This window comes from Pagrus pagrus (genome assembly GCF_965226575.1).
Source record: "Pagrus pagrus genome assembly, chromosome: 19".
NCBI lineage: Eukaryota > Metazoa > Chordata > Actinopteri > Spariformes > Sparidae > Pagrus > Pagrus pagrus.
Window position 1 is genome coordinate 16,757,064 of NC_140203.1, and position 15,013 is coordinate 16,772,076.

Genomic DNA, 15,013 nt, shown 5'->3' on the forward strand with positions numbered 1-15,013 from the left:
TACTTATAATGGTTTAGGGTTAAGAAGTCCTATCATCAAAAGTACACCCACATAGTTCGGAATGATGCAAAAACAATGGCTGACCTTTCGCTAGTTTGATGAAAAATGTTTTTTTCCGCGACCTCTGTGTTGAGACTGTCAATCCCTGGCTACAGTCTGGAGATTTTGGTTTGCCGTGGGCAAAATTTGCTTCATCTGTTCCAGCAGCAACTCAGCTCCATTTCAGAGGCCAACACGCTGCACCAGTGGCTTCCCTGTGTATAGTCAAGTCTTATCAGCTCTTTCACTTCACTGGCTCTTGCTGGTTTCTACAGTCCTACCAACCCCGACTTTTAAGAGTGTGCGAGAGAGAGACACACATATCTCACAAATAAATAAATAATGCATGTGCGCAAACATTCATAAAAGATTCATAGCAAACAAAGTCCTTATCAGTTATCCAACCATTTATACAGTGTGACAGGTCAAGTTTTTGTGACTGAATGATGGAGTAAGTGAGTGGCAGAAAAGGAAGGGAAGGAGAAAGAGGACTTAAAGACAGATTAAAGAGAGATTAAAGGTAAACAAACTGATGAAGCCAATTAGAACATCCCCCCTGTAACTGGAGCTTAATTTAACAGGCATACGTTTCAGTGGCTCCACTGAGGGAAAAAGCCCCCAAACCTTCTTTGAAGTTCCTCACTCTGTGGGCGGTAATGTGGCATGGCACCCAGCCAAAGCCCACAAACACAAGGATTTAATAAAGCTCGCCCAGTGTCCCTTGATAGTGAGGATAAGGGAGAGGGATGTAAAGCTACACACAAATACACAAGCACGCACGCATGTGACAGATTTGAACTATCACAGAGTCAGATCTTCAATTTGTTCGTTTACTGTCTCTGTGTGTTTACTAATTGTGCCTCTGGGTATTTCAGGCTATCCATCTGAGCACGTCTCAGACTGTAAATGTCAGTATTTGCATGTGATTTCAGAATTAAGAAGGAAGTTTTACATTTCTGAGAACAAAAAAAAAGGGATTATATTCGATCCAGTCTAGAGCTGCAACAGTCGGTCGATTAAAAGAAAATGTATTGCCACCTATGTCGACAGTCAGTGGTGGACTCGTAAAATATTTAAAGGACACCACCTCTACTGTATGTGGGGGGGATATATAGTCATCTCGTCATACTATACTATATTTATAGTGAAGAGATGACACCCTGTTTTGGCACCCTGCCATAAGGGGCCCTTTCCTATGTTTTATCTACCAAAGTTACACCCAAGAGGACACTTTTGCAGCATTTTTTTACGAGGGCTTTTTTCTGTGTTTCACTGCATTATCTGACAGGAATCTAAAAACAACATCAGAACAAAGGGTCATTCACTATTTCATAATTGTTTTTCTGTCAAACCCTCAATCGATCAGCTAATCAATATCACATGCAGATTGTTTTCTACCTCTGTGACATTCAAGGATATGGAAAACGTCAATCAAATCCCTCTCACAGAAACGAGGGACAATGCACATGATTAAATGCCATTATGTTACTCTACTAATGTATGTATATAGTGAACACCTCCACAGGCATGTACTTATGCATTGTCCTTGTGTGCGGGTCCATAAAGCTCACACGAGAGCCATAAAATAGCCGCCATGTGTCGCTGGAGTGATCCTCACAAAGACCACAATGTCTCTCTAGTGTTGGCTGAGGAATGCTGGCAACTGGCATGTCCACATGCAGAAATTCCCACACATACACGCTCTATGTGTTTGACTCTATTTTTAGCGTGGCCCGGTTCTTAACACTAACCCGACTGCGAGATTAAGCCCGTAGTCCAGACTGCAGTTCACACAATCATGAAGCACCACTTGAAATCCAGCAGCCTGTTAGTGGCTCATTACTTTCAGTTGATAGGAAGTTGAGTATCAACACTGGGCTAAAAGAAAGTGGGCCTAATTGCCAGTGATAGTTGGATGAAGACGCAGCTTATCTCTGCCACCCACTCAATCTCTCTTGGTCCCCCCCACTCTTGTCTAATTCTCTTCATTTCACTTGGACCATGAGAGAAATGAGATCAGGAGCACATCACGGTCTTGAAGTTGATTCCATGGACGACAAGCGATCGTCCTCATCCATTCCCTTTCCTTTCTTTGTCGCTTTCATCATTCACTCTGCTGTGACTTGTTAAAAAATGACAAATGCTAATGAGAGACAAGCTATGAGATCACCACTGTGGCAATGATGCCCACACACAACCACACACACGCACACATACAATCATGCACGCATACATTTCGTGGCGACACAAGAGAAGGAGCTGACATGCACACAGACTCACACAGAACCGCATTTATTATAATTCTGCCAGTTTCTGCAAGCAATTTCAGAGCAGCTTTGTTGCCGCTTTTGGGTTTTCTTGATCGTGCTATTAAAGCCGTCTACTGAAAGTTCGGCTGGCAGCGCTATAGATTATTTTAGGTCTGAGCATGCGAGCCAGCGCAACACCAGAAACCACTGTAATTACAAGATCTGGTCGGTCCTTTGAATAGCAATGGAAACCAAATCCTTGATCTGGTCGAAGACAAGAGGGAGAGGCGGGGCTCCTGGGGTTAAAATAGAACTGTCCACATGGAGTTGATTTGAGGTTTTCTATATGGGGAGCCCTGTAGTGGGCCTGCTCGAGTAATGAAGTCAGTTTGAGCCAATGGAAAAAGACTGTATCGCGTGCAGCTCTGTTGTGGCAAACAGCACTCACTTGACCACAATATTAAACCCACCACTACTGTAAAACCAAGCAGAAATAGCTGGGGAAGAACTCTGCTGTGTTGTGACTATGAACTGATGTTTTGGATCCACACTTTTGTTAAGAAATGAAAAGCAAGTAAGCTGACAAGATGCAGTATAAATAACACAGGAGAGACTTTAAGTGCTGTATCGTAGGTAACTGGACTCTCATCCAAGAGGCTTCTTCAACTGAAGAAGAGGTGAAATGTCTTTAAGAAACTGAAACAAGTCCAGTTGCCTACAATACAGCACTATGAACTACCATGACCTGGATGACTGAGAACCTTCACCAACAACACAGGAGAGAGTGAATATAAGCGTGTTTGCATATTAATCTGAAATGCACATGTAATACATGAACAAATTTCCCTACAGCAACAATGGCTGGTGTTTTTTAGATATGTCCCACACAAGTTAGACAGTTACACATAAACGTACCTGTACCCTGTCATTCACTTGCTGTTTGAGTGAGGCTTGCACGAGCCGACTGGTCGATGTAGCCCGGGTCCTTCTGAGCAAAATGAACCACCATGCTCGCTTCTAACCTCTCCTAGCGGAAAATCAATCCACATGGAGCACTGAAGTCAGGTCGTGTCCTATTCTACTTAATGGCAGAAGGGGTTGTAAAGACTTAATTGAATAGATAGAAAAACAGCCACGTTTTCAGCTTTGTGACGAGGCATTGTTTAGAAGATTCGGTGACTGTAAATGGTTTGTTTGGCTTGAGCAACAGGAGAATTGTCTTAGTGTTGACTGAGTAAAAGTCCCTTTCATTAAATCTGTGTTGTTTTACTTTATAAAGTGATGCCTATTTTAATTTGTGAGTAATGAAGCTTACAGTTTTCACTGATTATTTGGAGTACTGTTCTGTAATGAACATCTTATGATGATCATATTAATGCAACTATTCACATCTGATTTTTATCCACTTGAAATAGTCCTGGTGGCAACACTTTACAGTACGGTGCACTTGAATAATAAATAATTGTTAATGAGTAATCACTGAATAACTGTGACATGAGGACTACATGGTAGATAATAATGAGCTACTAGAGAACAGACTGGAAGATAATTTATGATATTAATGAATCAGCAGGTAATGACTAGTTCAGTAACATCTGTGAATCAACATAGTGAGGAACTCTGAACCAGCCGATGAGTGGCACAAACTAGTGACAACTCCTTAATTACTAATTACTTAATCATTATTAAAGTACTATTATAATCAAGCTATATAATACATGATACTAAGTAGTAGGGGTGGCTAAAAAATGGCAAAAAAAAGTGGCAAGACGATTTTCTAAATGTTAAATAATAGCGTGATGTTGACGGAAGGAAAAAGGTGGAACTGAACTGACGAGGGTTGTGCAGCACTTGGACATTTCACAGCTTGCACACGACGAGTTATCTTGAAGTTCATTTTCAAGAAAGGCAGCGGTTGCAAGCATTTCTTTTATCTGATGAATGAATAATTTCCTTTGCAAGACAAATGTGAAGTAGGCCACATGTATCTTCATAATTATGTGTAGCTGTGAACTCAACTCAATCAGCAGCTCCTTATCATGAATGAATAATGAGGGTATTGTAAAGTTTTGGTCCTGGTTATTCTGAAGACATGAGAAATGTTTCAGTACATAGACATTTGAAGCTAATGTATGACTCGAGATGCTGCTATATGGTAGAAGTACAAAAACCCATATTTAATTATGGGACTCAAAGGAAAAAATGAGTTCTTTCAAGGTTGAAAAGTCAGCCAGAGCCCAGGCAAACTTAGAATAAAGAACCATGTTCAAGTGGCCCAGTAAGCCTGACTGATGGGATAGCTGAAGCACTGAGTCCCGCCACATTAAAAAGCCTCAGCATCTCAGTCCTACCACATTTATGTGTTAAGATCTTTAGTTGATCTGACTTTTCCCAAGTGAAAAATGTCCTGTAATTGTTGAATTCTCCCAGAATCAAACATCTTCTGCTGGAATGAACGAAGCGGAGCAGCATGATGTGGTTACACTCTAAGCCATGTTTTTCAGTTTGGAAAAAAAAGGCTTAATTTGCCCAGAGTATGCAACGGATGATTTAGATGTCCTCATGAAGTCTAACTATTAGTTCACCCAAGCCAAAGCCAAAGTTTATCTTTGTGAAACTGGCCCGAGATCAGTCACATTCGGTATCCGATCACAGTGTCTATAAATCTTTGTCTTCCTACCAGAATCTTCCATTTAACCAGCAGGCTTCCTTCTCTGCATTATCAAATCTCAGTAATGAATTCACCCAATTTATCCGGTGTTGTTATTGACTGAAACATCAAGCAGAAATGTTGCAGCTGCCACACATCAGTCCCACACTGCCATGCTGCAGTGGGAGCCAACAAAGTGTCAGCCCTTAAGATCCTCGTTGAATTGGCCTCTAAGGATATTATAAACTCTGAAAATCTCCTCAGAAACCTACAACTCCCTGGAGAACTTTTACACTTAGTAAAGCTGCGATGACAGATTGGATGGGAGCGGATTTAAGGACTCGCTGGTTTGCGCAGCATCTTCCTCTCTCTCCCTGAGAAGCAGACAATGTGCTACTGAACTGTCTCTTGTGATCTCCGTCAATCATAACACAATGATATCTTCTGTCCTACTGTGTAGTCATCTCCCACTTGACGTCCCTAAATAAAAGTGTCCTCGCCCTGGATGTGAGCCCCGTGATACAGCGCTACAGACAGAAAAGGTCACACGGCTTGATGGAAGTGGGACAGCGGTGCTAAAAGTATCCTTCGAGTCCAGCATGACACTGCAATGAGGAGAAATACCAGTTAACTGGCATTTTGTGATCCACACAGGCCTCCAGACAGGCCACAGATGTTGGAGATGATTACTCAAAAGGGGACACTTCACTCCAGAATCAAAAATACATATTTTTTCTCCTAACTGTAGTGCTATTGATCCATCTGTGTAAATTTGAGTTGCTGAGTTTGGGAGATATCAGCCACAGAGAGGTCTGAAGTAGGTGACACTCGGCTTGTGGTGCTCAAAGCAAGATAATCCACACTTTGTTGTGAGCAGTTTCTCGTAGAAACCATTTTCTCTCTACCAGAGATGGGGAGTACTTATGTATACAACCTGGACTCGAGTTGCACTTGCGTCGCCACACACAGACTTGAGACTCGACTTGGACTCATGATCTGGGACTCATGGAAAAAAAATGTTTGAAGTCCCTCTCTCCCTCCCACCTCTTTCACAAGCGCATGGCCACAGATGATGACGTATGCTGACGATGCTGATGTCATCACCTTTAACTATGAAGACTTCTTACAAGGCCCTAACAAAAGACTCACCAAACGCAACGTCTGTGGAATCAAAATAAAGGACACTAGATTAACCGACTTCATCAGACATCTGAAAACAAACCTGGACAGGTTGCAGTTGTTAAAGTTGACGTTAGCATCTATGGACTGTAAGCAAACATGTTAGCTCAGCATAATGAGCTATCTAACATTAGCTTGCTTGATTAGATTGGTGCTGACTGAATATTTGACAGCGCAGCTCAGTTAGCTAGCCTCTCGTCCATAAGTAGATGCGCGCTTCCTTCTGCGCATTGACCATAGTTCCCACATGAGCACCACAAGTCATCTAGCCATCTAGCTCCATTATATTCGATAGAAGGTCCATATCTCCAAAACTTGGCCTCTCACACCAGAACAATTTAGATGGATAAACAGCACTATAAGTAAGAGGAAAAGAGAGAAAAATATGTACTTTATTTTGGGGTGAACCGTACCTTTAAAAGTATCTTATTATTATAAAAGTATAATATTTTAGAGTGAGATGTATCGAACAGTTGTTATCAAAATTCATTGCAAGTGAAGTGAACAGTGTGCAGGAGTTTTTTCCTGAAAACATGTTCAAGTGGAATCTTTAAAACTCAACACAATAAAAAAAACAAGAAAAGCTCAACTTCACGTCTGCCACTCTTTCAATTATGTATTCCATCTCATTTCATTTCATACGCTTTTTCCTTCCTTGACCCTGGCTGATTACTTTTTTCAGCGCAGCAATTTCTCCATCATACTTTCCCGCGTCTGTCACTGCATACAGTTTTCTCTTTGAGCCCCCTCTACTCCTGCGCCGCTGGGCGTAATCAGAAGAACCTCGATGTGCTGGTAGAAGAAAGCCCCCTATGGAGTGAAAGAGGGAAACTGAAAGAGGGAGACTGAGAAAGTGTGGTGACAGAGTATAACACTGCTGAAATGCTCACTCATGAGAGGCAAAGAGAGAGCTAATGAGGGGTGGTCATAGTGGTGCCGGGCAGGCTCAGTATTACGAGGCCTCGCAGGAAGCGAGAGTGGTAGAAGAAGGTGGAGGAGGGTGGTGTCTACCAGGCTTTTTCTTTTCTTTTCTTTTCTTTTCAATTCAGCGGACGCGAGGCCATATGGTATTCTCATTGAAGAAATTATAAAAGCAAAATGAGAATAAGAAGCAGACTGGCAGGGTGTGGTTATCCCATCAGACAAGCGCTGCACACTTGTCTGACTTCTTTCAACACATCAAAACTGACAGAAAATTCAATTTTACTCAATGAAAGCAGACTTAAAAGGTCAGTTTCTGTTAGATTAAATATTAATTAAACTGCTTTTATCAGCAGCTGATCTAGTCACCTCAATCTTATGACAGCTGCTAAAGCAAGCACAGCGCTGCTTCCGAAGGCGAATAGTCCCTCAAGGAGCTCAGCCGTTCTGTAGCGCAGGAAACAGCCATCAGGAGTAAAATGATATGATGAGCGGAAAACATACTGCAGATTACATTACAGCTGTTATGTAGCACTTCCCTGAAATGCTGAAATTGCAAATTGGTCCTCTGCACTGATATACTGGGCTAGATAACAGCAAAAGTAGAAACTGGATGCCTCAGAGCTGTGCTTAAGTTTGTGGATCAGCTAATTGCAGCGTACAGCAGCTACAAAGAGAGACGGATACGTTCAGCAATCCAGCTCGACTAAAAGCCAAGTGACGCAGCGCGCTGCCTCTGAAGTGAAGTGGGACTAGGGAGCGGCAGAGCCGGAGATCAGGACACGGTTCTGTGGGTAGATGGTTGTTTTTGTGGAACAGGTCCCAAATGCATCACCATTACAAACACAACTGGGCACACAAGATAGGAAAAACCCTCTCAAACTCGAAACAACCAATTATCCACCTGCCATGAACAGCTGAGAGCAATTTCAATCAATGCAGGGGAAGTCATATTTAAAAGTCAATCAGACGGTCACAGGGGAGGAGTGTCTCTGTGGACGGGTGCCCATCTGTCCGTCTGTCTGTCAGCTCTCACACTCAGGTGTACCATCTTATTCACTCACTGTACTAGAGCTGCAACGATCAAGTCTATTAAAAAGGCACCATGTGGAGTTTTTGACCACTAAAAAGCAATGCTTTTACCCGTGGGTCTACATTTTGTTTGTATGAGGACGCACAGGCATCCGTGGGATAATACGGGTGATGCAATACACAATCCTGCTGCCGGTTTCATGCTGCGCTGCTTGAGTGACATTTGGCAGCGGTAAAAACAAAGCCATTCTCCATCTACAAAATTTGAAAAATCATCTTTGCAAATGTTTTATGAGGAGATAAAATGGATTCCACATGTTTGCTAGACCAAAATGAAATGCTCCATAAGTCTTGGTGAGAAACAGTAAATGTAAATATAGGCAGAAATTGCCATTTTTGGGCCCCCCACAGTTTCTGAGTGAACACAGTGACACCATTCACCCCATTATGAGACACTGTACAATCAAAATGATGCTGAAGCTGTTATTTTAAGGTTAAACAAGTTACATAATGTTGGTATGAGTTTGATTTTGTTGTACTCGTACTTTACTAGACCATTTTCTGCCACTATACACACTATTCGACTACATTTTGAAGGCAAATATTGCACATTAACTCCACTACATGTATTTGATGTCTGAAATAAGTTACTTTGCAGAAACTGAAACAAAATGCTGAATATCAGATCCGATGATTGGTAAGGCCAATAATCGGTCAGCCCATAGTATACAATATAAACATGTATGCAATTATATATATTATTTACTTTAACAAGTACTTTTATTGCTTAAGTACATTTAATATCTGAGTCATTTTAATCAGAGTGATAATTTTAACAGAATACCTTTATTCTTACTCAAGCCTGACTTTTAGGTACTTTTTACAACGCTCAACTTACGGTTTTGTTTGCAAGTAAACTCCACAGGGTACCTTTACACAACCAGTCAATCAACAGGAAATTAAATGTCAACTGTTTTGATAAAAGATTAATCGCTTCAGTCGTTTTTCAAGCAAAAATGTCAAACATTTGCTGGTTTAAGCGTCTTACATGTAAGGATCTGCTACTGTTCTTTGTCATAGATGATAGTAAATAAAGAGTCTTTGAGTTTTGGATCATTGGTTGGACAAAAAAAAGCTATTTAAAGACGTCATTTTCTTAACCTTTTATAGATTTAACGAAGAATCAATTAATCATGAAAATTATTGGCAGAGTGATCAATAATGAAAGTAATCATTAGTGGGAGCCCTAGATCGTTCAAATCTTTGATCCAAACACACTCACACTACACACCGCAGCCAAACCCATAGATTAGTCGATCGACAGAAAAGTAATCAGACACCATTTTGATAATCTGTCAATCATCTTGAGTCATTCTTTTTGCAAACATCTGCCAGTTCCCACTTCTCCAGTGTGAAGATTTGCTGCTCTTCTCTGTTTAATATCACTATAAATGGAATATTATTGAGTTTTGGACTACTAGATTTTATAAACAAAACAACAAATCAATCAAGAAAACAAGTGTCAGTTGCAGCCCTGCTTCTATAACCCTCCAACCAGCTTTAAGCCAGTTCTTCAGCTCAATTTTTTGGTTTGTAGGCTGATAAAAGACGGTGGGCAGCTGCTCCCCGGCACAGGAGCTCATATAAACCAGCAGTACGGCATGAAATGACAGGGAGCTGCAGTAAACACACGGCTGATGAGCAGAGTTGAATAGCTCACGAGCAATAAAAACAGATAGTTTTCTCAATAGTTGGTGAACCAAACCAGGAACAAAACAGCAGGGATTACTGCTTTTACACTGATTATGTGCTGAGAAAAAGAATTCCAGTGATGCCCACGTTTCTCAGTCTCTGCTGCGTGTGATAGAAGCCAAGTGTTTGCTCACACACTCAAACGAAGCTTAATGGGGGGATAATATAGTATCAAGGCAGCTTTAAGGATTGGCTGACTAAACATCAAATCATTCGCATCCAACCACCCAACACTGTAGAAAAGATATTAAAATGAAAATACAGCCATTATCTATCTCTCAGTCGGTAGAAGTTTCATGGTCAGCAAAACATTTCTGGAGCTTCGCAGCAAAACAGCGTCGCAGCTTTCTCCTTAACCACTGAAGCTGACGGGGACTTGTTTTGAAACTGGGAAAAACAACCGAAAAAAGACATAAAATGCCTCCATACAGCTTGTCTGGTGTAATCAAAGTCTCCAGAAGCCCAGAGATTGCGAACAGATTTGAAAAAAAGGTTATTTACACCTATTTTTAAGCTCAAGTCTTCACTGTAGCTGCTGAGCTAAAAGCGTCAGCACGCACTCCATCTGAAGCGGGTGACCAAGCACAACCACACGTCCAGGTTGTAAATTGCATCTTTTCAAATCAATCTGGGATCTTGGAGCTTCCAGAGACTTGGATTACACCAGACAAGCTGTATGGAGCCATTGCAGTTTATTTTTTTGGTGTTTTTTAAAACAAGTCCCCATCTCCTTCAGTTGTTTAGGAGAACACTGCAACACGGTTTTGCTGTGAAGCTCCAGAAATGTTTTGTGGACTATGAAAATTCACCTGACTTTCCATCTGCATGGGGCTGAGAAGATAATGAGTTTTTAATTTTTGGTTGAACTTATCCTTTAAATCACTACTTTTAACAACAAAAGATGTAACCACTACATTCAGCAGTGATGGACATATAACAATCAACCTTGTACTGGACCTATAGCTCAACAATGCTTTTTCAAGATAGGTAACCGGCCACATGACACCAACACAAACCCCGAGTCCCACCATGTGCCTGTTCTCAACAAACTTGGTGGACTTGCGGTACAATTCATGTCTGCAGCTAAGAGTATCTAAGGCTAAGAAGATGAATGGTGGTTGTTGCCTGGTGGTACACATCCACAGGGACGTGATCCAGCAACAGAAATACCTCAGCAATAAGTCTTTGACAATAGGGTCATCCTCAAGCTTCTGTACCCCCCCCCCCCCAAAGAAAACAAAACCAAACAGAGAAACAGTGCAGCTGAAGAACAGCAGTACAACACCAATCCATCAATCCATGGTTGAGATGTGAAGTTGTTTGGGAAGATTGATGCTCAGTAAAGCACAAACAGATGAGAAAAGTATGTGATGTTAGAGCTATTAAAGCAAACAATTAATTAGGATGTTGTCCCAAGAGTTGCTAATTAGCAGATAACTTGTTTGATCTGCAGCTGCTCCGCTCATCAAATAAGAAGTGGAAGAATTCTCTCTAAACTATTGATGAACGATTGAATATCTTTAATCTGCTCCGATACAGTTTGTTGAAAGATTAGGCTCGTTCGAATGATAAAGCATCCGCTCAGAAAACAAATTTGGTGCATGTAAGAGACAATTATTAGCTCCACATTGACACAATCATCACGTTCTAATAAATCAAGCTACTTAATTCACAGCTCGCACTCTTTATAAACAAGCTGAGGTCCCCAGAGCACTGTCTGAAGCTAGAAAGGTGGCAGGGTCCGCTGAAGGATGACACTTTAATCAGAAGATAAAGATCTTCATTGACTGTTTTTTTTATGTCTAAACAAACTGAAGAAACAAACTGACCTTAAAAGCCAACACAATTCATACCATTTTACTTTGTTTATATTCGGCGGACCCTGCCACCTTTCTAGCTCCAAACAGTGTTAATTCAGTTGCAGAAAAGATAAATATTTCTGAATTTGAATTAGTAATCCATTTATATTGCAAACATTTAAATTGTGACTTCTCAAAAAACTACATAATGCCCCTTTAAGGTGATTCAATGACAAAACATCCATTCACAAAATGTGAGACAATGATCTGCTCCATATTGTCTCAATCATCTGCACTACTAAATTAAACTACTAAATCCACAGCCTACATGTTAATATCTTCTCACTAAAACTGTTCAGCTGTTTTATTTCACTGATCACTTCTCCATCTGAACGACCTCATTCTAAACCCAGTGATTGTTTCAGCTCGGCTTCAGATGACATATTGGAGCAGTCTTTCAAAGGCAACAGCCAATAAGGTCTTATGGCTTGGTTTGCCAGTGTGCTGGAAGCATGGACAGTGGCTGGAAGTGAGCCTCGTGTGCCATTTATCAGTGGCAGGGTATGCACTACACTATATGTCAGCATGCTGCGGAGCAGGTCGATATGCCGCCAAGGCAAATACATTTACATGTATTTATTGCCAGACATTACAGGGACCTTTATCCTTGCTTTGGATAACAGGCTGTTAATTCTGTTCCCCCATCAGCATCACATGCAGCCGGAGATGCCAGGCTGCAGCCATGCACTGCTGCTGCTGCTGCTGCGAGGTGTTAACATTCAGATCAAGTATGGAGAGGATCCGCATCCAAAAGTAGAGGTAGAACAGAGGGGAAACTTGCACTTGCAAGTGGTGATAAGTAGCAAAACTTGTGCAAAAAAAAATTAAAAATAAAAAGGTAGAAAACTTACCACCCCGGTGTCCAGCTGCTCGGTGGTCGCAGAAGGAGCCGCTCCGGTCAGAGGTAAAAACCACAATATGGGCACCAGCAGCGGCAGCAGCGGCGGCAGCATCTCCGGAGAAATATTCCTCATCCACTTGTGAACAGCCAGAGACATCATGATGCCCTATGACAGGCTGCTCCTGCAGGGCTCAGACACCGACCCCGACAGCCGCATCCACGGGATCAACCGCACTCCGACACTCGCGTAAAATCCGCCCGCATAAGTCTACCTCACTGTTGAGCGCAAACACATAAAACACATGAAACCCAGCGGCCGGTGAGGACGTTTCGGAAGTTTGTTCCCCCGCAAAAAAAACACGGCACTTGTGTCAACCAGCTGCGCGGTCACAGTGAGAAGGGAAAACGTGTGCGTTCTCGTCCTATGTCAGAAGAAGCATCAGAGGTGACATCCCTGCAGCGCAGAAGAAGAAAAAGAAGAAGAAGGAGAGGAGAGCTCCCCTCCTGATCGTGCCGTGTCGAGCACTGGGGAGTGAAAGCGGCTGCGTGTGGTTTTTGTCCCGAGCAGCGGCGGAGGAGACCGCTCGCTGACGCACACGCAGCGAGAGCGAGTGAGTATTTGGCCCGAAGGATTCGTGGAGGGAGAGAAGGAGAGGAGGAGGGAGGGAGGGGGAGGCAGAGGAGGGTTGTTGAGCGGCTTTTTAGCCCACTTGGACACTACTGGATTCATGACGCGCGTCGTGCGTAATTTGAGAGTCTCCAGGGTTGAGACCAAAGTCACAAAACGCAATTTGTCAGTGTTTTATGAGGAATGTGTCAGAGTTAAGTGGCTTTGACGTGTCTTGGAGGGAATCCAGTTTCGAGCCAGTAGCCTGAGTTTTATTTTGACTTTATTCCAACACGTAGCTTCACACAATCTGGAATTATAGAGACGGATAGCGCAGAATATATGTCTTTAAATAAGAGGGACGTTTTTATGACTCCTGTTTAGCCTCTTGCTCCTAATGACATTCACTCAGCTGTGCTCCTTTTTTTTGTTAATAGAGAGCCAAGTCACGCCCCTTCCGGTGGACCCCATGGGACGATATTTTGGAAAAACTTGTCAAAGTATGACAGTGAATGGAGAGAGACAAATAGTTTTTGATCACGCTTGAGCTGTGCCATGAACTACATATAATATGTTTCTCAATTAAAAAGATAATTTTCCAAGTCAGAAAGTCACAGTTTGTCGTAGTTTAAGTAAAATGTCATCTAGTTTTGTGTTAACAATCACTGAACTACACAGTCTCACTCAACCCACATCCCCAACCCCAACATGGCCGCCGATTCGGCAGAGAAAAGGTACTTAAAACAATCTGACCATATTGACAACTGCAGTTATGTGACAGGGTAGTATACAGTACCAGCTCTCCGTCCTGATTGGATAAAGTGGGCAGGGATACCAGAACATTTCTTTTCTCTTTTACTGTGTGAGCAGGTGGAGGAGAGACATGAGTTACTGACCGAACAGGGGACAGGGATTAAATACAGAGTTACTTAACACTCATTGTGATAAGAAAATAACTCTTACTGCAGCTTTAACATCAGCATGGCATAATCCGTGTGCTCATCCACCTTTCTACAGTACAAGACTCAAGAGTAGGGAATAAAATAGGATCCATGATTTGCTTAAATTTTACACAAAACAGTGGATTCGCAAAGGGATGCTACTTTCATGGATGCTAAACATGCACAAATAAGATGAAAAGAATCGATGTAATTCTCAAATCTAAATCTTTAACTGCGCTGACAAGTATATACTGTACCATTGGTCCTCCGCTGCTATTGGCACATATTTAAATTGGGTAATGGTGAAAAGTGGTGGGGGCAAAAGGGCTCAGATGAAACAAAAACAACTTTTTAAATGGTCTTCAACATATGCAATTTAAGGGCATGTAATGGGGGGATTGTATGAGGTCAGAGTAGATAATGACGGTAGGAGAAGCAAATGCACTTTATGGTAATTACTTAATGTAAAACTTTATGGGCATGTTTGTTCTTGCACTAATATCAGATAGCGGCTGCAAGTGATGCGCAGTAATTGGTATTATAAACTGCCGCAATCCACCCCTTGTAAATTTGCTCTTCAGAGTTTTCTTTAATATTCTCAATTTTCATCATTAATTGTAAATTGCCTGCACAAAAGCAAAACGCAGAGTTGATGCACGTATAATATCAAAGGGGACAATTTAAAACCACAATTATGTAAAATGATTGACAGATGGAATTAAGTTTAATGAATCAACCTTGAGCTACGACTGGCCACTAGTGAGAGACATATTGAAGAGTCAGTTTTTTCAATATGTGATTTTAAAACTTTCTTGCGTGAGGAAGTGTGTCTTCAGTAAGATTTGCATTTGCCCTGGTCCAAGCTGAGAAAGGATTTTGAGGGGAAGGCCTCGAAAGGTTTGAGAAAAGGCGAGAGATGAAGAAAGAGGGCGTAAGTAATATT

The 15,013-nt window shown here is 41.8% G+C and overlaps 1 protein-coding gene across 1 annotated transcript in view; it reads right to left on the reverse strand.

Annotated features, from left to right (window-relative positions):
* Nucleotides 1-13,110, reverse strand: part of LOC311275182 (matrix metalloproteinase-17-like) — a 78,255-nt gene extending 65,145 nt beyond the window's left edge. The window contains exon 1 of the mRNA XM_084383491.1: nucleotides 12,533-13,110. Within this exon, the coding sequence (XP_084239617.1) occupies nucleotides 12,533-12,682 (150 nt within the window). The 5' untranslated portion in view covers nucleotides 12,683-13,110. The remainder of the gene's footprint in view (nucleotides 1-12,532) is intronic.
* Nucleotides 13,111-15,013: the final 1,903 nt, after the last annotated feature.